Source organism: Pecten maximus, chromosome 3 (genome assembly GCF_902652985.1).
Source record: "Pecten maximus chromosome 3, xPecMax1.1, whole genome shotgun sequence".
Taxonomy (NCBI): domain Eukaryota; kingdom Metazoa; phylum Mollusca; class Bivalvia; order Pectinida; family Pectinidae; genus Pecten; species Pecten maximus.
In genome coordinates this window covers 13,630,712-13,658,632 of record NC_047017.1, presented here as the reverse complement: position 1 = coordinate 13,658,632, position 27,921 = coordinate 13,630,712, and the positions used below count along the sequence as shown (strand labels likewise).

The following is a 27,921-nucleotide window of genomic DNA, read 5'->3' as shown; positions in this document are numbered from 1 at the left end:
AGATCAGGTCTTACCATTTTTAAGCATTACTTTGGAAACAATTAAGTCAGAGGCCCGGTTACCTATGGACAAAGTTAGCCATTGTAAAGAGCTCACAAACGATTTTCAAACTCGCAAAAAAGTTACTTTAAAAGAGCTCCAGTCTCTCATTGGTACATTACAGTTTGCTACCTCAGTGGTTTCTCCAGGTCGCCCATTTTTAAGGCGTTGATTGATTTGACAAATGAGATGAGCAGTGGGATTTAACAAATTCTAATCCTGCCATTGACAATTAACAAGCGACATTCGCTTTCTTTCTGTGTCGCAATTATTTATTGATTATTGAAATGTTCAAGTCACGTAGACCGCATAAAAGAAACACAATGCCATCGATATCGGTGTGTCTCTCGGCATCGTAGAGCGGCTTAATGATGAATATATGATTGAATTAGACTACGCCCAGGTTACTCTAATTAAACCAGAATCCCAGGCTTATCACAAGTGGAAGTCAATATGAGAGTTTCATCAGTGTGTACCGTATTATATTTTGATAATATCATCATGCAATATTAATACCGTCATGGTACTGGAGATGAATGGTAAATATCTGCACACAGCAGTGAAGAACACGACTTACACTTATTCTAACCAATACCTCTGTCCACAATTTAATCGCGAGTCTGTTTTTTTTATCTTTGTCATTTTCACAAATAAGCATCATGCTTTGGAAAGACACATGTATTATTTATGTCGTATTTCACTTGACTAGAACATTTCTGGATTATTTTATCGTGCTTCGTATTGATAAAGCGGGATTATTTGATGCGCTATTTTACCTGTATGTCTTTACTCTAACCTTTCAATAGAAACAATGGCCATTGTTCGTATCGGGTTTCGTTGTTCACGTATTTAATTCTGTACTCGGGCAGTTAGAGAGATTCATCCGCCATCAGCACGTGATATTTGTCATTGCAGGTGGACTGTAAATCAAATTGATGTGCGAAGGCGGGAACGAAACTCATTTCATTACAGCTTCTGAACGACAAATGATGCACTTCGTTAGAGACTGGTAGAATAAAAATCTCACAAAAAGGCCAAAAATACATTGAACTTTACTGACCTGTTGGATTAAGGGATGGGATAAGCATATGGATATTTTCATTCGACATTGCGTCGATGGATTGTACATTTTAGTTAAAAGCTGCATAAGGGAATATACAGCGTCTGCTCATCTTCAACAGTGTCTGTTCATCTTTAACAGTGTCTGTTCATCTTTAACAGTGTCTGTTCATCTTCAACAGTGTCTGTTCATCTTTAACAGTGTCTGCTCATCTTCAACAGTGTCTGTTCATCTTTAACAGTGTCTGTTCATCTTCAACAGTGTCTGTTCATCTTTAACAGTGTCTGCTCATCTTCAACAGTGTCTGTTCATCTTTAACAGTGTCTGTTCATCTTTAACAGTGTCTGTTCATCTTCAACAGTGTCTGTTCATCTTTAACAGTGTCTGTTCATCTTTAACAGTGTCTGTTCATCTTCAACAGTGTCTGTTCATCTTTAACAGTGTCTGTTCATCTTCAACAGTGTCTGTTCATCTTTAACAGTGTCTGTTCATCTTCAACAGTGTCTGTTCATCTTTAACAGTGTCTTTTCATCTTCAACAATGTCAGTTCATCTTTAACAGTGTCTGTTCATCTTTAACAGTTTCTGTTCATCTTTAACAGTGTCGGTTCATCTTTAACAAGTAATACACTTGTGTAACCGAAACTCCAATTTATGTTAAACATGACATCTGTTTTTAAATAGTTTAACATTCTCTCAACTTTAGGAATCCAATAAACGTGTAAGTATTGGGTTACTTTGTCAATTGCTTAGACAATTTGTGACATTTGATTACTTGGTATACCTGTCACATGATTTCATAACGAAAACACCATTTTGGCGATTATTACAGAAGAACGTCCACGAAAGAAAGTGAAACATTTTGATAGTAAAATTAATCACTGAAACTTAATGAGTTTATGTTAATCTCATCGTGTCGTATTCAATTTCAAGCATATTAGAAACAAAACTATTTGAAACTCTCTCTCGGAAGTGAAAGATACTAGCTCAAATTCTCTTGTATTCCACATGTGATTTCTAACGGAAACGTATCTAATTGTTACCAATTCCTCAGGTCAGTGAAGGATACTTAGTTGTATTGGAAAAAAAACAAAAAAACTATGATCCAACAATTTGTGGTCACGTGACAAATGATCTTTGGAGGACTTTCTTCCTTAACATTACACAACGGCCGCTGTCAGATTTTTGTTCCTGGTAGTGGAAATACTGGGCAAACTATATATAAACAGGCATGGTTGCCATCACTACAACACTGGAGCCTACTCCTAGCTATCAGGCTATATAGGTCGGAGTCAAAGACGCTTGGGCAATTGACATTGCCCTGAATTTGCAAGTTCGATTTAAAATCTTATCGCATGGATTACCACCTTGATTGGATTTCTGTTTGATTTCTAATTGGATGTAGATTATGCCATCGGTTTACGTTTCACGTCTAGGTCAGGGATACGTTTTCAGTTCAAATGACATATTCTATCTCTGTTTTTAAAGAGCAAATTGGCTGCTGTTTCGATTACGTTTGATATTTCATTCATTATTTGATAATTTTGTGTAGAAATTTAGATTTCTTCAAAGATTATGATACCATTGTGGGATTAATGGTACGCATATTTTAAGACCTCGACATGGGTTGTACATTAGCTGCTACCAAACAGTCACTACCAGGAGACGATGGATATAGAGGTAATCAAAGATTCAAAATTAGTCGGCATACTTTGGTTAATGATATAAGCATGGAGAACATCAGCCGGAATACATCACACAGCGAGGAACAGTTGGAAAAACAGCTGGATTTAAGTAAGCGACAAAAGTTTCTGATTTTGAAATCATGGAAAGGCATTTCAAGGGAAATTAAAACTACCGCGGTGAACATGTTTTCAAGGTAAGTATTTAACCAATAGCTGTATGATGAAATTTTATCAAATAATTTGGCGTATACTTTTTATATTCATAATATAATTCAATTTTGTGTATTTTGGTTTTGTTTTTCAATGCTTTGACATTGGTAAGATTGAGATCTTCTGATGATGATTTTATCCCCGATGTTTAACGTAGCCTGCATGCCACTTGTAAACTCAAGATTGTGACATTTGTTTAACGGGTTTACAAAATTGAATAAACTACTTGGTAAGCGCGTTAAACTTTATTTGTTTTAAACTTGTTTTGACCCATTTTGATTTCCCCAGATTCTCTTCTGATTTATATAGTTTAGTTATATTGTGTGTGTAGTTTAGTTACATTGTGTGTGTAGTTTAGTTATATTACTGTATGTAGTTTAGTTATATTCTGTATATAGTTTAGTTACATTCTGAATGAAGTTGAGTTATATTCTGTGTGTAGTTTAGTTACATTGTGTGTGTAGTTTAGTTATATTCTGTGTGTAGTTTAGTTACATTGTGTGTGTAGTTTAGTTATATTCTGTATGTAGTTTAGTTATATTCTGTGTGTAGTTTAGTTACATTCTGTATGTAGTTTAATTACATTCTGTATGTAGTTTAGTTATATTCTGTGTGAAGTTTAGTTACATTCTGTGTGTAGTTAAGTTATATTCTGTATGTAGTTTAGTTACATTCTGTATGTAGTTTAGTTACATTCTGTGTGTAGTTTAGTTACATTCTGTGTGTAGTTAAGTTATATTCTGTGTGTAGTTTAGTTACATTCTGTGTGTAGTTTAGTTACATTCTGTGTGTAGTTTAGTTACATTCTGTGTGTAGTTAAGTTATATTCTGTGTAGTTTAGTTACATTCTGTATGTAGTTAAGTTATATTGTGTGTGTAGTTTAGTTATATTCTGTGTGTAGCGGGCCACGGTGGCCGAGTGGTTAAGGTGTCCCGACACTTTAACACTAGCCCTCCACCTCTGGGTTGCGAGTTCGAAACCTACGTGGGGCAGTTGCCAGGTACTGACCGCAGGCCGGTGGTTTTTCTCCGGGTACTCCGGCTTTCCTCCACCTCCAAAACCTGGCACGTCCTTAAATGACCCTGGCTGTTAATAGGACGTTAAACCCAAAACAAACAAAACAAACAAAAGTGTAGTTTAGTTATATTCTGTATGAAGTTTAGTTACATTCTGTATGTAGTTAAGTTACATTCTGTATGTAGTGGATTCATTACGAAATCCATAAATAAACGACTATGCGTGGTATATGCACGACCCTTAACATCAGGGTCTAATCTCCCAAAAAAGGTATTTAGTATATTTTTATCGAATGTAATTTAAGTACATATGTGTGTTTTTCTCCCTCATTTCAATTACTCACCAGTATACCAAATAAAAATATACTGTATTATACGCATGAACAACTCACCATGTTTCTCACAAAATGTTAATGTGCATTTTACACGTGCCCGACATGGCCTATTACGCAACTTCTTTTTTAAACTTCTAATTCATTGCCGTTTTCATAACGACTTAGAAGCACTGGTTAATTCAAACGAAATCTAAACTCCGTAAAAAACATTCAATATAACCTCAAAAAAGTGTTATACTATATCATAGTAGATCGATACCCTTTCATCAAACAAAATTTGCCAGTTGACAAGTTATCTTCTTGCGTTTCGGTTTTGGTTAGCCACTTCTAGTAATCATAACCATTATTCTTATGCAATATCACGAATTTGGTTTTCAGACTCAGACTGATTGGTTTAAAAATGATACCGTCATACTTCTGTAAGACTTCCCTATATGGATTTTGTTAAGTGAGACATTAAAGCTATTTATTCACAGTCCTGGATACTCTGTGTATCGTTGTACGACGGCTAACACCCGGTGGATAGTCTATAGTAATATATCCCTCTGTGAGACTAATCCCCTGTTGAGCGTCTCAGTGAGTTTATATATGCGTTTTGTAATTAATGGAAATGTCGCCAGGCTTTGCGAACAGCAATAGTGACTAAAGAATTTTTAGGTGGTTAATTAGTTAAAACAGATCAAACTGAACCTCAGACATGAAGCTGTTCAGAATATATCAGGACGCAAAGGAAGCTGCATAGTCAGGACTTCGCTTAAAAAGATAACAATATACTAAAATGATTTTGCGTTTGAAAGTCCTTTTGCTGCAGATATGTTCGTCAAACTTCGCCTCATGAAAATGACATTACTCCTCAGGACTGACTCGCTGCCCATCCGATACGGCCGTGTTTATTATTAGGACAACCGTTTTCGTACCGAAGCATGCCATTTATTTTCTGTTTGGATTACATATTTTCATGGTGCTTTTGAACTGTTTCATGTTAGCGCATGGATGAACCAAGTGAATATGAAGAAACTACAATAAAATGGACAGACACAGTTTGTTTCTGAATAGTGTATTACCACTCTATACTATGGTCCAGTGTACGCAAACGTGCATTTATAAGCTTAATTTAAAGTTGAGCAAACATTTAATATCCAACTGAAGCCTACACTGAGAGACAGCTGAGACAGGGGAGTAGAAAGTGTGGATTTATGTCAACCATTTGATGATATTCTTAAGATTTAAAAAATGGATAATATTTGGTCATTCAAGAAAAGCGAACTGAAGACATTTGATTCTGACTCATTAATGCATCGAAATCAAAATTAAAAATAACACAACTATTTCCAATTTCCGCGTCTTGACGTGTTTCCACCATGAAGAAATTTTCTGAAAACAAAATTATAGTATTGATCGATACACAAATTTCTATTCTTTTTGTACCGTAATGCGATACATCTTTGAAGATAATTATGGCTGACGTCATTATTTCGAATCTCTTATTATGAAATACCAAGATCAAATATCTCTTCACTATTGATTCATAGCAAACTCATTTCTGACCCTATTTCAAGACGCTATATCGCCGACACCAGATTCTACCTATCTCGTTGGTGTCTCCTCCTGTCGAGGTATCTTTCGGTTTGGTTTTTTTTTCAGTCCCCGTTGTTCTCTACTCGTTCTCTGGTTTTGAAAAAGAAATGGGATTAACACAGAACAAAAATACCCGTATAAAGCTATATAGTTGGTTTAGTTATGTATTTTTTCCTATATGATGTTTAGCAAATTTACGTAACAAAGCTCGATCCAATTATTTTTCATCATTACTGTACTACTTCACCTCGCGACATATAATTTTACGTCAATTAAAAAATAAGTTAATTTGTAATCAAATAAACCGAAGATGAATTATTCAACTCGTACAACTTATGTTTTCTATCGTAGTGATTAAAAAAAATATATATATATATATATATATGTCAAGTAGTAATAACGACAGTACAGACAAGTAAATTGTCAAATTTTCGAGGCAATCCGCCCCTTTATCAAGACACAGGTAAATTACATACGATCACATATAGACATAGAACATGGAACAGTTACACAAATATAGTAGGTATAAACAACAAAAAGTATCATAATGTTGTAAAAATGATCCCCCTCGGCCGATACTAAATTCGCCGAGGGCCTATTATGATTAATAAGGAAACATCTTTGGTGGTGTACAGATGCTAAAAGTAAATGAATGAATGAATGAATGAACAAATAAATAAGTAAATAGATAAATAATATAACTTAAAGGTTTAACAGAAAAGCATTTACTTATTTATTACTAGACCCTATATATATATATATATATCACCGAGATATTAGTAATCTTCGTGAATAGGTTCAGAATTTCAAATATCAAACCATAACTCGATCTGCAATTACTCTAATGAACTTCATTACAAGGAAATCACATAAAACAAACTTGATGGTTCGTGTGACAGGTACTAGCCATATTGACCAAAGAATTCATTTTTATTGATGTTTCTTTAGCCAACTGTCCATTACTGATTCAATATACGCATGGACCCGCGCAATGGTCAACGTTTGTGTATCTTGATCAGTAAACTGGATATGCAATTACATTAACGAATATCATAGACCATAAACTCATACATCTAATTCATTATTCAAATTAAAAATGAATCAGCAAATTATTCCATGATAGCACACATCAAACAATACTACAAACAGTGATAATTGTTTCCAAAGGTAAAACTATTGTAACGAAATGTAAATATCATTCGTCCTCATCAAAATATCTATTAACCATGAAATGTGTTCATTTAAGCATTGAACTGCTTTCACTTGGAAGTTATGGGCTGATGAATGTCAACTGGACAAAGGCAAATTTAATGAAGCGATAGCGCTTCATGTTGAATTTGCCTTTGTCCAGTTGGCATTCATCAGCCCATAACTTTCAACTGAAAACAGTTCAATACTTATATTTACATTTGACAACGATTTTTAAAGATTATATCCAGGAATTTGGCTTCTACGATGAATGAACACATTATTCTCGTCAAAGACGGAACAGCCTTTTCAACAGTCATCTTTCGTTATCGCCGACGTTACAATTATGACGTCACTATAATAATGACGTTATCATAGAGATTTGGAAGTTATGAACTCTTAACCTTCAATCTGGCTTGGTAAAGTTATATAGTGGGACTGCAGTGTAAATGTAAATATATTCCAATGTACATGTACCATATCAATATGCTCCCCATTATTCATAATACTATTCAACCGGGACGAATGAACTATCACAGACTACAACAAAACATCAATATCTGCCTGCTTTAGAATCAAAGTAATTGGTTACTAGAGCACACCATTAACGAGATTGAAAATCTGCTCCCGATGTTAACAGCATTTCATCGCCAGGAAATATCGCATGGTATGTTTATCTAAAAAACAAAGCAAAACAAAAAATATCGACTTTGATACACCAATTGTAAAAAAAAAGATAATTATAATTATGAAACTTGCATCACGAAATGGTGATGTGCTTAATTTTTATCATTCCATTAATAATAATAAGAAAATACAATTAGTTTTTGTTGAATTCTAGCCCCTGTTCAAACGCAGTGAATACAGGATATGAATATAAATTGCATTATACAGTTGTGTTGTCCTTCAAGGACAGTTTTCTAAGAGTTTTCAAAGTGGAATAAACGCGATATTATTCTGCTTTGATGTCTGCAAGTTATACGTACCCATTAATCCCTAGAGAAGAAGGCTTGGAAGCTTTAGAGCAAAGGTTTAATGCAGTTATACCCACGTTTTATGCCTTGCAGATGACGGAGACGATACTAGACCACAACCATTTCAGTTTTGGAGGCAACCACTACCTACAGAACGAGGGTGATTTGTGTCGCGTCTTAGGTCGTTACTTTGCTTGCACGTACATGAAAAGGTGGGATGAAAAACTACTTGCTTGACCTAGTGAACCATTGCTTTATAACCATTTCATCGATGATGGTTTTGGCATATGGACATGTGGACTAGAGGCTCTTCAAGAGTTCATAAGACCTGTCAATTCTATTAACCAGAACATACAAGAGCTCAGGTGGAGTAAAGAAAAGATTGAGTTTCTTGACACGTGGGTTAAGTTAAAGGCAAGATTCTCACTGTTTTCACTATTTCATGTCATCCTACACACACAAAGAAGACACTGGACTAGGGTTATGGATAAGGAGGATATGTACAAACCAAGAAAATTATTAGAGACACAGAAATGCTCTTAAGAAGCAATTGAGGAAGAGGGGATACAGTGGGCGTGAAATTGAGACACAGCTATGTAAAGTAGATGGTATGAAGAGGGAAGATCTCCTCTCAATCTGAGACGAATCCAGAACAATATCCAGTGTACTACTTGTGCTGTCATACTCGAAGCTTCTGCCTAATGACATAATGAAAAACTAACACCAGAAGACCATAACATAAATCACCAAGGATGTAAGCAGTCTTCAGACAACCACTAAAGGTGGTCTTCAGAAGGGACCGTAACATCTGTGACGTCTTGGTCCATTTCAAAACCTACCATTTGATAGAGTCATTATTATAATGTTAATGATTGTGAGTGTACACCTATACACAGGGAACCAGTAATAGATATGGAGGGGAGACGTAAGTACGATGTACAACAGGATGTTAACTGTAACAAAGAAATTTAGTGTACTGCCTTTTGTGTAAACAGTTTATGTGGGAGAGACAGAGCGTACCTTGAGGGAAAGATTCACCTAAGAGACGTACGGATAAACCAATAAATAATCGCCGTGTTGTTTGTCTTGAGAGACCCATGTCACACATATCGTTGCATGAGGAGAAATGGATTGGTTTGGTTTGTTTTTGTTTAACGTCCTATTAACAGCCAGGGTCATTTAAGGACGTGCCAGGTTTTGAAGGTGGAGGATAGCCGGAGTACCCGAAGAAAAACCACCGGCCTACGGTCAGTATCTGGCAACTGCCCCATGTAGGTTTCGAACTCGCAGCCCATAGGTGGAGGGCTAGTGATAAAGTGTCGGGACATCTTAACCACTCGGCCACCGCGGCCCCCCGGAGAAATGGATCCATACCCTGAGTAAAAGACTCCCATATATTGATTTAATGTAAAATGCAGCATCGCAAGCCTTTGTTTATAATGACAGCATAATGTTCATGACTTCATTATGTATATGATGTCATAGTGTACATGACGTCATCGTTTCCATGGCGTCATAACATTTGGGTCTATTCTATCAATATTGACATCACTTAAGCATTGAACTGCTTTCAGTGTGAAGCTATGAGCTGATGAATGCCAACTGAACAATGACAAATTTAATGAGGATGTATTGCGTGTTTGTGAACGTATTAACTCTATATCATGATGTATTGTGTGTTTGTGGAAGTAATGACTCTATACGAGGATGTTTTGTGTATTATTGACGTATTATCTCAATACGAGGATGTATTGTGCGTTTGAGGACGTATTAACTATATAGTATGATGTATTGTATATTTGTGGACGCATTAAATCTATACGTTTTAATGAAAAATATTTCTAAAATAGCATTATGACAGCAAGAAAATAGATATTATGTTGCAACAAAGTAAATTTTCACCATAGAAATTTTATTTCGAATTGCCTTAGATTGAATCCCGGTGGTATTGCTTTATAAACAAGGATTTTATAAAGTTTTACTAACATAGTAATCAGATAGAAATGCCCAATTTGCGCTTTAGATAACTATATTTTGTAGGCTAGATGAACATTTTTGAAAATATAATAAGATTTATCCTTCCTAAAACACAAAAGTTGGTCTCATCAAGGGTGATAACTCTGACATCTTTATCGTACAAAACATTTCATACAGTGAACCTGCTGCCATCTTTGCTAGCCAACGCTTCTGATTGCGTTCCATTCCACGAACCAATCAGAAGCTTTGGCTAGCGAAGATGATTGCATTGCATGATTGTAAGAGGCGACTAGACTTAGGATCTTTTCTCTTCTTTTTAGCAACTTTATATTGATAATGTCTCCCTTGACACGGCCTCACTTCTGGCCTTTAGTTGAGCGTTCGCCCCTGTGGGTAAGGCTTTGGGTTGTGTCCCGTGACCAAGACATACCGAAGTCTATAAAAATAGTAGTTGCTACTTCTGCTTAGCCCTCAGCATTTTTGGAGTGGAACAACCGGTTCGCTCGTTGTCAGTATAATATGACCGGTTGAGGTATTCTAGTAGAGGTCTTTGGCAGTATGCTTCAGTGAAGTAGCAATACAAAGTCGGCATCAACTCCAAACCATCACAAGGAGACACAAGCATACTACAGTCTATCAAGGCACAAATAAACACACACACACACACACACACACACACACACACTCACACCCACACCCACACAGACACACAAACTACACGCATGCATCTCGCACACAGGGGAGACCGTCCTTGAATGACCTTGGTTGTTGATAGGACGTTAATCAATACAAAACCAAACCACACAGTGAGGTAATTCACTCAATATATACGTCACTGTTTATATATATTGTAAGGTTATATAATGCATATTCATTTAATATTCAATAGATTGCTTGGTTTGGTGTAATTTTTTTGTGCTAATGATTATTTCCCTTTTCTCAGATTATTTGAGACCAATGAAGAATTAAAACCTTACTTCGTTGATGTTTCTAAATGCCCTACAATTTCGGACATACGGACAAGTTCAAAACTCGAAGGCCACGCAGTGATGGTTATGAACATTATCGATGACGCAATGTCTAACTTTGATGACATAACAAGCATTGAAGGTCTGTTGTTAAACGTTGGAGAATCTCACAGGAAATTTTCTTGGTTCAAGTCAAACTATTTCTGGGTAAGTATTTATAGGTCAAACTATTTCTTGGTAAGCATATACAAGTCAATCTATTTCTGTGTAAGTATTTATAGGTCAAACTATTTCTTGGTAAGCATATACAAGTCAATCTACATGTATTTCTGTGTAAGTATTTATAGGTCAAACTATTTCTTGGTAACCATATACAAGTCAATCTATTTCTGTGTAAGCATATTCAGGTCAAACTATATCTTGGTAAGCATATCCCAGTCAAATTGTAACTGGGTAAGTACATACAAGCCAAACTATATCTGGGTAAGTATATATAAGTCAAACTATATCTTGGTAAGTATAGATAAGTCAAGCTATTTTTAGAAAGTATACTAAGCTTTTACCCAAAACTATTAATGGCTTCTCCGCATTTAATGTGTGATTTGTATCTTTTTGAAATATTGTTTTATCTTAAAACTATCATCATTGCTTTAATCGGGAGATAGCAAGGGATTAAGTAATAATCATTAGTACTGAAAGTCTTCGTTTTAAAGTGATGTATGTCGGTTACTCATACACACGAAATGATGAGTCAATTTTCCTTTATTTTTTAGAAGTTAGAAGAGCCATTTTTGTTGGCGGTACGGGAGACGCTCGGTGACCGTTACACGTCCAACATGGAAACCACGTACATGAAGGCAATACACTTCATACTGTCCCTCCTGGAAATTGGTTTTAAGAGGAAAACGACACCCCCAGATAGTCCACAGGCGCCATTTTAAGTTTATCATCACATAATGAATATTCATGATTACCTTAGCTGAGACTTTCTACCATGTATGTTTATTCACCATTTTCATACCTTGTGCTACATATATAGTAAACAAACAGAAGAGGAGTCAGGAATGTGTTTGATTAATATACGGTTTCAAGCGTTTTCTTATTCTTGATAATTTACTATAACGACAGAAAATGTCTTCATCAGTTAGAAAATACATTGATTAATATCACAGAAGCTTAAACCACAACTTTATGAAGAATGTGTGTATATATAAACACAGTTGTCGTAATGGTAATCAAATGTTCTTATTCTATATATATCACAAGGTTATTTAACACTTTGTTTAATCTTGAACAGTATAGTGACAGAATGATATATAGTTTGCATATATATTCATAGATAAGGTGATGTCTCTTGAACTCGGAAACGAATTCTGAGCCACGTTCTTGCTCTGTGTTCGCAAAAGAATGGATTACATAATGTATCACAATGATGTTTGTAAGTAATTAGATGTAAAGATATTGCCCTATTTTCTGTACACAATATAACATCACTTTTACAACACAAAAGCGGCAGCATTATTTGACTCTACCATTTATTTGACAGATTTTGCAGCAATGTTCAATATCGATATCAGTTGATTCTTGACCGCATTTCTCTTACGTTGTAACATACAGTAAAATGTTAACTTTCTTTATTTTACAACAATTGCAAAGCAAATTATATAGACTTTTATTTATTTCATTTCATGTTGTTTATAATTTGATAAAATTGCTTTGATATGCAAAATGTGTGCTTTGTATATTTTGAAATAGCCCTAAATACAAACTAAAAGCGCATCCGGGTTGCTTTATTTGGTATGGCGTTTCCGTCAAACAGTAATAAAGCACATACTAAACCTTGAAAGGTTTGTTCTGATTAGTAAGTAGCATATAACACTACCAATTAATATAATATGTAGGGAGTATATATAATCATTTCAATACAGCTAAAGCTGTAACTACACATATTTTTAAATATTGACGTTTGATATTCCGACATTTTATCGACATGTGGTACTCCCGGAAACAATAATGATATAGCTTACTATGTGATATCATTGGGATTGTTTATACATAAATCGTCATGACGACCATGTCTGTAAGCTAGGCGTTTAGTCTCGTATTTTCTACACAGCAGCAGGCGGAGGGCGCATGCTGTGTATGCTGCTGACTGAAACACGATCTACTCGAACTCCAAATCAGGCATCTGTCATTCTCTACAGCTGCTGTGTGGAGGGTAGTAGTAGTCCCAGTACTCAAGTCTACTAACTTATTGCATATCGGATTAACTCTATTTTCCAAGGCTGAAAAGTGTAATTTGTGCCCAGACAATAGTATCTAGATTCCTATCATCATCATGTCCAGTTTGATTGTTCTTCAAACTCTACTCCTGGCATGTGCACCCTTGACCACAGCACAGGCGGTACGTATTTTGCATGATGTTTCCCCTATCTTCCAGGAATGCTTACGATTTACAAAGTTTGTAATGTTTACACTCTAATGAGAGACGTGATGCTTAAAACGTCGTTATAAGATGCCTATCTATTAACGTCGTTATAAGAAGCCTGTCTATTTGAAGCACTTCATTCTTAGCATTCCGTGCCGTGTTGTCTTTGAAGTACTTACGATACTGTAGTATGTATACCGACGTAACGTACGTCAATATATTAACAACACTACAAGTGTAATGACTATATTTTGCCATGTGATTATATTGTTGACCCGTCGAAGTAGCATACTGTTTCTGTCAACATGACAGACGTTTGTATCACAAATGTAATCTACTTGCCTGCAGAAATATTACTTAAGTGTTTACCAGGTATGCCTTCCGTAGCTGATGTAACTATAATCAGTACTTACTAATTATATATCCTCCTGATGATACAGATGATCAGTGCTAGAGCGCTTCCGCTGATTACAACATACGCTTACGGAAACATCAGATACAGAAACCTTAGTAAATCTATGTACCAGAACATGACTGCCGACGGGCACGATAAGTCTCCATAGAGAAGAAAGATAATAGAAATATTTTCTAACAAATACTTCAGTATGAGACATGTCGCCTTGAACATTAATATTTTATATTTAATGCACTAACGGTCCGTAATGTTAAACTACCCCCTGTCAAACATCTGCTTTGCGTTATTCTCTCAGCGTTTATTCCAACTTTGTTAATGAAAATATTATGCCTTATATTTTGTGTATTGATATCTGTATATATATATGATTATTAACACGTGTCATACACACTATGTAATGTTGATTCTAAGCTTAAAGATTTGAATTTCCTATCGTAGTTTGACTGTGTTGAGTATATGTAATATATGTACAATTCACATCCAGGTAGGCATTCATATCATCTAATAGACGACTTGTAATCATGATCATGAGTATCGAGCCGACCATGGCGCAGAAACGTTCATTTTTACAAACGAGGCTGTGCTGTAGTGGTATAAACCGTATTTCTGGCTAGGCGATTAGGTCCCGTTTATCGTGAGTTCGATGCCCGGTCAAGCCACAAATCATAAAATTGCATTCCTTCATCATTTGCGGTATTATGTTATTCTGGAGTGATTTGTATTAGTTTCTATACAGTTTCATGATTTGATTTTATTTGAAGGACTACCCCATACAGATATCATTTGATGAAGGTTGTGTATCGTTTGTTATCATTACTATATCCGTTAGTCACGTGTATCGGAGATTATTGTTCCATTACAGTGACATTTAGATAGAATCAATACTTTGTATTAATGACCACTGGTAGTCAGTCTCAAGAGAGTTTGACCAGGCTGCTCGACGTCGTGTGGAGACTTAATTATATGTATGGAATACTGTAATATATCACCTGTCACCGTCCCAGGAGAAAATTAGCAACTAACTGACAACACATTTTTGTTTCCATGGCACTGAATTCACTGAATGACCCCGAATGTACATGTATGCTTATATATATCTTGAAATATCATCCTCACAATGCAATACATTACTTAAAGAAACTAGTAGCCTATAAAAACAGAAATACACCTTAACTTTGCCTCGGCTAAAGATATAGTGTATACACATAATGTACAGTAAAGCCACCTGCTACAACTACAGTTCCTATAATGATATTGCACGTGTAGCTAATTATAAGCTGGACTAATTATAAATAACCCTTTCCTTGAGTTAGGCAGGAGAGTCACTCGTGGGTTATACACTGTCCAGATTATGAATAGCATATAACACCATGCAGGTAGGTCTCAGCAAGGCCGTCTAAGCGACAAAACTTCAGGATAAAATGTAATCAATATCAATTTGGAGACAGCGAACGTATCCATTAAGATGTATAACTTCCCGAAGTGTTTGGTAAATTATAGTTTTATCAGGACAGAGATTAACACTAAAACATTACTGTCACATAGTTACAGACTCCAGACAAACAAATGTATCAATTAACATCTTAATACATTTTACTTAGGGATTCAGCTAGGATTCTCTATAGCTTCTCTACTGGATGGTATAATTGAGATATCTCAATGGATTGATAACACATTTACCGTGGAATTTACAACCCTGGAAATGAAATAAGAATCGGTAATACTTGCGGACCGAAATAAACCCATACTTCACGTGGTGAGAAAGCTAGCTTTTAATCTAATATTGATTGGGCTTTATCAAATCTCAAATAAATTGTGGTTTTTAACTAACTTCTTATATGAAATTGTAGGCACTGGGATTGTTAACCTAATTTTCTACCACAAAACCCAGTGTTATTCAACTCGCAGACCATCAGTTAATCATTACAGCTGTTGATTAACAATCTGTTTATACCACACGTGGTATAAACTCTGTACGCATTTCGATTGGCTAACACGGCGAACTTTGACCCAAGCTGCAATTGTTATTGACGTCATCAATAATCTAATGACGTCACATCACCGGGTTCCGGACGTCACCGGTACACTTTATTTGCATACGCGAAATTATACTTGGCCACGTTTCCCTTTGATTCAAGCCGATATTATTGTGGTAGAAACAGGTCACACGACTCGAAATTGTTGGATATGGGATTTATTTCACACTCGTAAGTTATTAAAGCTCGTGTCTTTTGTAACTTTTAAAAAATAACTGACGAGTGTGAAATAAATTCCATATCCAACAACCACTCGTTGTGTAACCTCTATTTCTACCACAATACGCCGTGTTAATCAACTCTCAGACCATCAGTTAATCATTACAGCTGTTGATTAACAATCTGTTTATACCACACGTGGTATAAACTCTGTACGCATTTTGATTGGCTAACACGGCGAACTTTGACCCAAGCTGCAATTGTTATTGACGTCATCAACAATCTAATGACGTCACATCACCGGGTCCCGGACGTCACCGGTACACTTTATTTGCATACGCGAAATTATACTTGGCCACGTTTCCCTTTGATTTAAGCCGATATTATTGTGGTAGAAACAGGTCACACGACTCGAAATTGTTGGATATGGAATTTATTTCACACTCGTAAGTTATTTTTTAAAAGTTGCAAAAAGCACTCGCTAAAGCTCGTGTCTTTTGTAACTTTTAAAAAATAACTTACTCGTGTGAAATAAATTCCATATCCAACAACCACTCGTTGTGTAACCTCTATGTATCCGCAAGGAAGGGTCTACCACGGAAGGCCTCAAATAAATGTACTGTTTGCACTGAAGTAGTCATTATCTATAACATATAAAGAAAATATTATTCTTTTAGAAATATTCGAAAGAAACTTTGTACCACGAACATGTTATATAGCTTGAAATCGCGAAGAAATAATATTTCACGATATATACAGTATCACTGTTCTGGGATAAAAAGGTGCATAGTGTTACAATTAGCTTAACTACTCTAAACTCATAAGGAGCACGTCAGAAATGACGAGTTGGAGCTTGCTATACACAGTTACAAGCTTGAGGAAACAATCTTCTTCAAAGGCTATGTAGGACTGGTTTCAGTTTTATTAATGCTGGAATTCATATATAACAGTGTATAGTATGTTTATTGGAGTGTAGGCTTAATGGTTATGATCTGCACCTTGATATTGTGTAGATTGTAGGATGCAGCAGGGTTTAAGTTGATGGGAAATGTGGGCATCGTTACTATTGTCTAGGAGCTACTGTACAAAATGATTTCACTTTGTTTTATTGAAGGTCTATGATTAATTTCTGTCTTAAACAGGTATCCTCTTATGCCTACATCGCATATTCACATTTATTATATCTTAACGGTGTATAACAAAGTCTTGTTTGGGATTTATGAAATAGGTAAAGAGTAAGGCATTTTCTCTTGAATTAATCACCCTCTCGTGAAGAGATTTTGTATTCCATTTCATTTATTGGTTTATAACCGATGGCATAGTGAGCACAATACCACAAACTAACGATGATATTCAACCAAAACCTCACGCTAGAAAATCGGCGGAAGGACACCGTTATCTATCATCCCTGTTTAGATAAGTTACATCTCTTCGTCGGCAAATGAAAGCAACATTTGTTGCCATTCTTGTTAATCTGCCTCGTCCAACATTTCCACAACTAATGGCTTCTGATTTATATGCGTTGATATCACTATATATACATGAAAACCATGACGGGTCTGAGCAAATAAAATAGAATGCTGTGATTCTAACAAGGACTGTGTCATCATTATTTCTACAAAATGATTCTCAAACTAGTGCAGTGTATGTACAAATGTGTTTACTCTCCTATGGCATTGTTGTTATAATAAACATATCTAGTTTGATAACATATGGAAATATGGAAAATACTAAATGCAACACTTATTAAATTTCGTCATAGTACACATTATGTCTGGCTAAGCCAGGGTAGTGCTAGCTGGGTTTTTTTTTTTTTTTTTAATAAATTACATCACGGACGTAGGTTATGGTTAAATCTATTAACACCGGAAGTTCTTTTTGGGGTAAAACAAAACGTTACAACCAGTTCGGAATGAGATAAGTTCTTCAAAGTAGTTAAAACATTATTGGAAAACCTTTTCGTTAAGTTTTTCTTTTTTTTTCTTTTTAGACAGGGATTATGCGGTTTTATTTAAATCATAACAATTAAAGCAATTTATCGTATGATGATAACGAATCTCCTATTACAAACAAGATAATCATTTCTTAGCATTTCCTGCGAATATACCTCGCACTAGCTGATTGCGGGATTAGTAACTTTTTTGTCCAAAAACAACTTTGTGAAATAAGATTTTTCTGCTTATCATAGTTTTGCCGTGTACTTTTTTTGTATTAAAATCTGTACGATAAACGTTTCGATGCATCCATATAAGGTATGCTTAAGATTTACTGGGATAGGGGAAATGTTGTAAGCCGTCTGATACCTAGCTATGATTTACATTAACAGAAAAACGAAAACAAAAAACAGCGCAGAGTTCGAGATATTCACTAAGAAATAAAATACAACAAATCTTTTCATAAAGCTTTAAAATATCTAGATTAGAACCCGATTCAGTTTAGAGACCATCTTCGCTTGCCAAGGGTGTTCAATACGAAATGCTAGGGAAACCAAGAGTATAGAGGAAGGTGCTGGATCGTAACTCTTGTTAACGAAGACGTTTTGAGACAAGTATCAAATATTTGTAAATATCAGATATTTTTGTAAAACATGTTATACTCTAACTAAACATCCTAGTAACGTTGGCCATCTGAAGGCGATATTGGAGTTTGGAATTACATTACTCGTGGAAGAAATCCTACTGGAAATCTTACTTATATCCGTCAAGTTAACAAATCATTAACAGATATATTGACATATCTGTACCCGCCGCTGTGAAGTATATACAGTAAGTTGTGGCATCATTCATCAGTTTATATGTATACTATATACACATCACGTCAGATTTAAATACACCTAAAAATAACAAGCACGAGATAAGCGATGTATTTATAGAAAAACTGCCTAAAGCGTGAAGTTGTTACACGATGCATGTATCCGATGCTGCTTGGAGTACCTCCAGTGCGATTCCCAACGTAGCGATTGGTTTGGCTTGCTCCCCGAACAAGAGACCAAAGGATTGGAATGCAAGAAATACTAGTTCAATCCAACCTAGTGGTGTACGTCAGTTATATAATTTCTAGCTGCTCAATGTAAAGTATCTAAAAACATTTTCCTCGATAACTGTAAAACAACGCCATGTTGGAACTGAACTGATTGACGTAAACTATCGTGTTTAAATATCGTCACTTGTTACCAAAAATATTTTCTATAGAATAAAAAAAAAAGTGCTGAGTATTTTCTTTTATCTCGTTGATCAACATGTAGATTGGTATTGTTTATAATATCTATAATTTATCTCACAGGTATCAATAACGTTCCTCCCCGTCAGTGGTGTCCTTGGTATTAGTCAGATAGCATGCGATCGATGTAAGACATTCTAATACATCAACAATGGAATTTGAAAACAAAATTCTGTTCTGTTATCAGATTTGGTAGATTACGTACATTTTGTTGTACATTATTTGATAAAATAAAATTACAGTAAGACAAAATTCGACTTTGCGTTATCGATTTCAATGAAACCATGCCGTCGTTCTATACAATTTGATTTCATAATTACCGCTTACATTGGATACTATGTCCATACCTATTTTGATAACAACATACACACGAAAAATAATTCGAAAAACAACAGTTATGTAGTCAAAGTAACATTAAAATTATCACCCACTGAGGCGTGGTAGAGGCAAATTATTATCATAAAGCATTATATCACAGACTTATTAATCTAGCTGGTAAATATGATGTAAGGGAACTCTTTAAACATCATCTATGCTTTAATTAGAAATATTAAATAGCATTACAGGTAGTTTGGGACGAGACAGGCCTGCCTTTTTTCAGTCTATGGATTTGTTTAAACAATTTCAAGTTATAAAATTGGTCGTAAGTACGTTAAATACCACTACAGTTTACAGAAATGTCGATAACGTGTACAGTTTAGCAGCTTTTGTTTTGAGATTCCAAGTTCGTATATCACGGAAAACTCTCGTTTGATTATAATAGCTGTCTATACCAGGGAACTGGTGATAGGAAACCAGGGATGAACACGTGGCTGTGTTGATCTTTAGAAACACAACTTTCTGACAAAAGATTGGATGAAGATGAAGCACAGCACCGGTCTGAACCAACGCCAAATGTCAAAGTGATAAATGCTTGACTGAATGAAACATATATTACAAATATAAGTATTACATTACTACTTGTGATGTATTTCTTGTTACAATAAAGTTTATGAGTGTCAATATTCTGTAATACTTTGTAATAAACGAGTTCGTCACAATCACATCATCCATGTATTGGTGTTATTGTTAATGATTATGTTAATGAAGTGTTTGGACGGGCCATCATGGCCGACATAAAGCTATATTAATGAGGCGTGAGTCTGTAGACTTATTAGATACAGGTATATGACATATCAAACAGCATGTAGTAAACTTCGACTGTTTCGTCTTCAAGGTCGTGCATCAAGACTGAAACTTTCAAAATGATAAAGAAATTGGTAAGAGCTGTAGTTACTGGCTTCATTTCTCATATAAAACATTATTTATTGCTTGACAGAAATCGGTTGTACCAGAGGCGGTTTCATCACCATTAAAAAGAACACCTTTCAATGGTGCAAGATACTGGTTATGGAAACTGTAGAGAGCATATAGATATAAAACTGTTCATTTCAAGCATTTAAATGTTCAATAAGAAATGTTTACGTACAACATCCGAGATCATAAGTAATTAAGGGCGTAGGTGTTGTGAAGAATATGTTTTTGACGTTAAAAATATGCACAATCTATTTACGTTTGACCTGCCGGAAAACAGTTGTGTCGTCGTTTGATGAAACTTAATTTCAAAATATATAAATGCAGCATTGAAACTCATCGTAAATCACATAAAACATTATTTCGAACGAAAACCTTCCATATCAATGTTTAGAAAGACAAATCAGATGGTAAAATGTAATTTTGAAAAGGAAGTACCACTTTGCTTGGCAATATCAAACAAAATCGCACACATATTTGTGCTCGGTGTTATGTAATACACGAACATGTTTCCATAAATAACCACAGTCTAAGTATTTATTGCGACATAGGTAGCGGGAGGTGTAGATGTTCATTTGTCTACAAATGAAGAGTGCTTGGATCTGCTGCATAACTCACTTTCTCTTTGTACAGAACTTCTTAGAAGAAAGGGACTTTTCAAAGCAAAACGAAATGGGTAAAACGAAAGTTGATTCCGCACGGAGTTAACAAAACAAGACACTTATTTTCTGTATATAGCATACTTCCACTGAATTTCTATCAAGAGTTTTCAAAACAAGGCAAGCCACGAGAAAATATCAGAAGTAAGCAGATGAAAGTACACCTGGTTGAAGTTTTACAGATCGTTCAAAAAATAAAGAGCATCTAGGACCAATGTCAAGGTTATCTTGTTTATCTTATCTTCTTTTGAACCTGTTTATATTGAACTTTCGAAAAGACGTAAACATAAGTACAAATATTCTTTTTTTTAGTTATCTTCGTCCTTTGTTTGAAATCATGCATTTTTACAAGAAACAGACTTTATTTCTTCTATTGTTCAATTCGAAACCAAATATATATAAACTAACGGAAACATTATTTTCTCAGAAACTACCAAACGTTTCTCAATAAAGATTCATATCTATCGTGTCACACATGGTTAGGTCACCTGCCGCATGTGCGTTTTTGAGACCTATGTAATAATTATGTTTTTGACGTTATTTGAAGGTAGTACACGTGTAAGTGAATACCTTTCGTTATTTTTGTGTCAGTATCTTTCTATCGGTACTAATGAACAAAAAAAAAACACCCTAGTTTGAAGAAATCACAATTTCTGGTAATGCCACATTTGACAGAAAATAAGCGTTTGTTGATAATCGGTATGCTTGAGGCATGCATGACCCAACATGACGTCGCACAGCGTTTCCTTGTGCAAAGGAATACCATACAGTCTTTGGTAAGACGTTATTGGCAATATGGTAAAACCGGGAAAGACCGCGTTAAGGACGTCCGCGTGTGACGTCATGTCAAAACGGCAATCAAATACGAGAAATTCATCTTAGTAATCGTTTCCAAACGACCAGTTTAAGAAAAATAAGAACCGTCCGTAACCGATTGAGAGAACACGAAATCCGGCCACGATACCCCGTCATACGTCCTGTATTGCTCCGACATCATCTCAAGCACGATAAGCGTGATGTCGTCGGCATACAGTATTGAAATGAATGAAGCCACTTGCAAAATTTCAACGTAGTATAATAAGAATGGCTGATTTTATAAACGTTTCCCTGATGCACAGGAGTTTATTGCTACTCGTATATATATATATATATTCATGTCTTTTTTCATAATATACGGTTCGGCTGCGCGATAAAGATTGTGAGACGTCGCTTTTGTAACTAAGTAGCGAGCATGGTCATGATACTTTTCATATTTTTCACTGAAATATTACAAGGGATGAATTGAAAACGGTTCTGTTCCGTAGACTTTTTAGGGAATTTATTGATCATAAACATAAATTATAAAGACATATATCAGATTAAATAGATGTTTTACTATATATGAATTTTATCATTTAACTTTTAGTTACATTTCTCCTAATGTTTAATACCTATATACAATAGAAAAGCTTTTCTACTCTATAGCTGTTTTATCAATAAATATGTCCTGCTACATATCTTCGAATATAAGTTTGTTATCAAGCATCACAAAAAAACTCATTTAAAAACACGGAGTACGATAATAGCTACAGCTTTTGACTAATATTTTTATACATTACTCATTACATATTATAATTATGTTCTTCAATGCAAACAATTGAACTGATTCAGCCGATGTCAATGGAGAAAAGCTTGTTATGGTATCAAATAGATGATTGCAAATTACTATTGAATCATTTCACAGTTTCGGTAAGGCACTACAACTAAAGTCACTACAACTAAAGTCACAACAACTTAAGACACGACAACTAAAGACACGACAAATAAAGACACGACAAATAAAGACACGACAACTAAATACACGACAACTAGGGTCACGACAACTAAAGACACTACAACTAAATACACGTCAACTAAAGTCACGACAAATAAAGTCAAGACAAATAAATACACGGCAACTTAATACACGACAACGAAAGTCACGACAACTAAATGCACGACAACTAAAGTCAAGACAACTAAAGACACTACAACTAAAGACACGACAAATAAAGTCACGACAAATAAATACACGGCAACTTAATACACGACAACGAAAGTCACGACAACTAAAGACACGACAACTAAAGGCACGACAAGTAAAGACACGACAACTAAAGATGGCATAGTCGATGCACTTTACTGCAACAAAACTGCTTTAAACAACAGTTTGTCCAATATCAAGATGGTAATTATCTTTGGATCCCACACACATTCCTCTTTAATGTTGTATCATAAGTTGCAGTCTTGCCGTAAACCACCACAGGAACTATGTGTTATTCTGACGTTCATGGGCGTTAAGATGCCGTAGGGATTCATTAGCCAAGAAAAAGAGCGTGTTTTCAGGAATGTCTTGCAGTAGACATGTGTTTATTTGTGTAAACTACAATGCCTGTTGGTGGGTACCTGTAAACGTTTACCAGCATTATCTCTGTCTGTGGCTGTGAACAGTGATAAAACAACACTCCGCAATAGACTACGGCGAGTATTAATGAGGACTAGTTCGCTATACAATGATCGTCCTATCAGCCACTTGGTACGGAATGATAATTAAATCCAAATGTATGAGATGAAATATATTCAGGAAGACTTCACCCACCAATGTTATACAATATTATAAATGAGTGTTGTAAAAACTATCTATTATAGGATTGGGGATCTCCAAACCAATATTACATAGGAGTGCTGTAAAACTCACTATTGTAGAATTGGGAGCTCACCAACCCAATATTACAACGGAGTGTTGTATGACTTACTATTGTTGGATCGGGAGCTCACCAACCCAATATTATATAGGAGTGCTGTAAAAACCCTTTATTGCAGGATTGGGAGATCGCAAGTACAATGTTATATAGGAATGTTGTAAAACTCACTATTGTAGGATTGGGAGCTCACTACCCCAATATTATATAGGAATGTTGTAAAAACCCTTTATTGTAGGATTGGGAGATCACCAACCCAATACAATATAGGAATGCTGTAAAACCCCTCTATTGTAAGATTGGGAGATCACCAACCCAATATTATATAGGAATGCTGTAAAACCGTATATTGTAGGATTGGGAGATCACCAACCCAATATTATATAGGAATGCTGTAAAGCCGTATATTGTAGGATTGGTAGATCACCAACCCAATATTATATAGGAATGCTGTAAAACCGTATATTGTAGGACTGGGAGATCTCCAAACCAATATTATATAGGAATGCTGTAAAGCCGTATATTGTAGGATTGGGAGATCACCAACCCAATATTATATAGGAATGCTGTAAAACCCCTCTATTGTAAGAATGGGAGATCACCAACCCAATATTATATAGGAATGCTGTAAAACCGTATATTGTAGGATTGGGAGATCACCAACCCAATAATATATAGGAATGCTGTAAAACCGTATATTGTAGGATTGGTAGATCACCAACCCAATATTATATAGGAATGCTGTAAAACCGTATATTGTAGGATTGGGAGATCTCCAAACCAATATTATATAGGAATGCTGTAAAGCCGTATATTGTAGGATTGGGAGATCACCAACCCAATATTATATAGGAATGCTGTAAAACCCCTCTATTGTAAGAATGGGAGATCACCAACCCAATATTATATAGGAATGCTGTAAAACCGTATATTGTAGGATTGGGAGATCACCAACCCAATAATATATAGGAATGCTGTAAAACCGTATATTGTAGGATTGGGAGATCTCCAAACCAATGTTATATAGGATTGCTGTAAAACCGTATATTGTAGGATTGGGAGATCTCCAAACCAATATTATACAGATCTAGCAGCGTTGTAAAAACCCTCTATTGTAGGATTGGGATATCGCCAGTAAAATGTTATATAGGAATGCTGTAAAACTCACTATTGTAGGATTGGGAGATCTCCAAAACAATATCATATACTGTACACATTGAAAAATCGAAACAAGTCTTACAAACAAGACTAGCCCCCGTCTCAAGAATATGAAAATTCTCAAAAAAAAAACAAAAAACAAAAAACAAAAACAAAATACTTTCATCCTTTTGGCCTCTGCCTGACGTTTCCAACTAGGGGAGATAATCTAGAACAATAAATTAGCTGAGCAGTTCCTCACAAAAAGCTGAGGGGCTGATGGCCAGTCTACCAATAAACAAATAAACAGAGGCTCAAAAACAAAATTATAGACAAATCACAAATGAAAACAAGACTAATAAGCAAACAGGCTAATTTTTGTGTTCCGGAAGGATACGCGTCATGGTCTAGATGAACTACTACTTTACTAGTATAACAAGATATAAACCGTGATTAATCCAAACGTTTCTATTAGAAATCAGAGAGTATGACGTCAACATAGAAGGAAAGCTTTATTAAAGTAGTGTTTCATTAGTTCAGACGTGCACGCCAAGTGTTCTTCATGACATCATCATAATGTGGAATGGGGATCATGTACATTATGACAAGTTAACCACATCGAATAGAGTAGCATCCATTTAGATCATAAAATTTATATGATGGAACGAGCTTACCCGTAGACTGGCCTCCTGTCTCTAGAATATTAAAATTGCAAAGAAATTTGAGTTTTATAATTTAGGTCTCTACAATATGTCTTCTCTACAAAAAACAAAGAGGCTGGTGGCTAGTCTACAGTACAATAAAATATATATAAATAACAGAATATACCTAATTATTTTCACTACATGTTAAGATAACACGCAACATAGTTAAATGTAATGCACACTTATATACACTTTATGGATAAGGGTCAGTCGATCCTCACCATTATACTCCTCAGGGAGGAAAACTGTAATCACCTTACACCTGCTAGGAGATACTATCTTCTGGCACTCTGGACTATGGCAAACACGCGTCAAAACACACAGACCATCAGAATCACAAATTGCAGTTGATCTTGTCAAAACCAGTGAGATACAGTGGTCCTACACCACAGATCAATGGTTCTGTAAGCCCTTTTCTGAAAGATGAAACCACCGGGGTACTGTTTTCCGCCAATGTTTATCACACTAAATTACTCAGTCAGGGCCATAATGTGCTACTGGCCAAGTCCAGTCCCTCAGACAATCCTAAGACAAGGAATCAAAGTCAGCTTCCTCATTAGACTGATTATGAAAATAATCTTAACGTCTCCGTACTCAAATCGAAATCTTTCTCTTCCTTCTAAAATGTGTCTTCTTCCTAATATCCTTTGCCATCGCTTCAGGATTTCCTTTGGGTGTGAGGATATAAGAAACAGTTTTGGTTCCGTCCCCAGGCTTTGATAGAACTAGGTTATCATAATTGTAATTGCTGCTCCCTGAAATGAACGGGGTGTACAACAAACCATATCTGGCCAATGACTGTGTCTTTAGTATAATCGGAGATGTCATGTCAATGTGTCTGTGGCATAAGGCTTCACAGCGGACCTTAGGTTGGTAGCACTTAAAAAGGCATTGTCCTCAAATTTTGTATTGTTGATAGGATGATAATAATCTAGTCAAACCACGCTTTGGGGGGAAATCGGGTTCATTGTACCTTATCATCATATCTTCTGTAACCACTGCATATTAGCTCTGATGATCGTCTGTTAATTCGAATCAATATGATAATGTTCTCGTTGTAACCATCAATGTAATCGTGAAGGGCACATCTTCCTACAAAGCATTCTTTGACGAATGCGTGGGCGGAAAGTAGTCTGGTCGAAATATTCAGCAGTTATCTTAATTTTATTTATTTTTGAATTGCAACAAAGTCATGCTCCCAATATTCTCCTGTAAAATACGATGTGCAGTGTAAAATACTATTTCTAATTATCATTGCTTTTTTCGATATACATTTATGCTAGTCATGAACACTGACTATCGCTGCCGGGGCCTATACCTGTCATGGAAGTTAATTGTTAGGTGCCGCGCGATCCTTTTTACCGTGTAGCGATTTAATCATGACTTATCTTAGGAGCACACGAGACAAACATCGAGAGAGAATCTAAGGACAACGAGAATGTGACATAAAATGCAGTGCGAGTCTGTGTTACCTTAATAAGACGCAATGTTCCATTTCCTTGAAAATGGGCGTGGACGTATTGCTTTTATACCGTCATCTATTTTTCTAGTGTGATAGATGTAAACCACTAGCAGGAAATGGAATTACAAATCAACCCAATTGGAAGGAGTATAACTGATACACTTGGTATTGTGCAAGAGTATGTATAAGATGCTTCCCTGGTAATTGGCAATATACAGTTGCAACTGGATTGTCTTGGTTGGCGAAATGAAAACGAAAACGTTTTATGTTTAGATGTGTAACTCTAGAACTACTATGAAGACGTTTTATTTTATTTTGTATCGGTTCCAGGGATATCTTTCGTTTATTTTATTTTTTTATCTATTTATTTTTGTTCTTCTTGAATATCATTTCCTATTTAACCTTTTAATGTAATTCACACATGGTGTGCAAAACCTTTATATCAGATACTGAAAGTTTGGCGGCCGCAAATTTGAATATCACGAATATTTATGAAAATACCATTAAACGCGAAGCATTTCCAAACAAATATTTAGGTTAATTTGAAAATTAAATTAGATGCTAAATCGCCGACAGTGTATACACCGATTCTCATCAAAATTCATAACATAGTACCCGATGTTGAAATATGTTTTTTATATGTTACACTACCACCAACA

At 35.5% G+C, this 27,921-nt stretch overlaps 2 protein-coding genes across 2 annotated transcripts in view; both read left to right on the top strand.

Moving 5' to 3' along the window:
* The first annotated feature begins 918 nt into the window (after positions 1-918).
* LOC117323271 (neuroglobin-like) lies at positions 919-12,953 on the top strand. The gene is made up of 3 exons (XM_033878387.1): positions 919-2,977; positions 11,006-11,237; positions 11,804-12,953. Exons 1-3 carry the CDS (start codon positions 2,721-2,723, stop codon positions 11,969-11,971), a joined length of 657 nt encoding a protein of 218 aa, XP_033734278.1. The 5' UTR covers positions 919-2,720; the 3' UTR covers positions 11,972-12,953.
* Positions 12,954-13,232: 279 nt separating this feature from the next.
* Positions 13,233-27,921, top strand: part of LOC117323270 (glutamate receptor 3-like) — a 28,807-nt gene continuing 14,118 nt past the window's right edge. The window contains exon 1 of the mRNA XM_033878385.1: positions 13,233-13,434. Coding sequence (XP_033734276.1) covers positions 13,369-13,434 — 66 coding nt within the window. The 5' untranslated portion in view covers positions 13,233-13,368. The remainder of the gene's footprint in view (positions 13,435-27,921) is intronic.

Bases quoted from the DNA above. Each gene is read 5' to 3' on its own strand.
- LOC117323271 (XM_033878387.1), top strand. From the start codon at position 2,721: ATGGGTTGTACATTAGCTGCTACCAAACAGTCACTACCAGGAGACGAT. The intron at 2,978-11,005 runs GTAAGTATTTAA...CCCTTTTCTCAG, and splicing joins GCGGTGAACATGTTTTCAAG to ATTATTTGAGACCAATGAAG. The intron at 11,238-11,803 runs GTAAGTATTTAT...TTTATTTTTTAG, and splicing joins TCAAGTCAAACTATTTCTGG to AAGTTAGAAGAGCCATTTTT.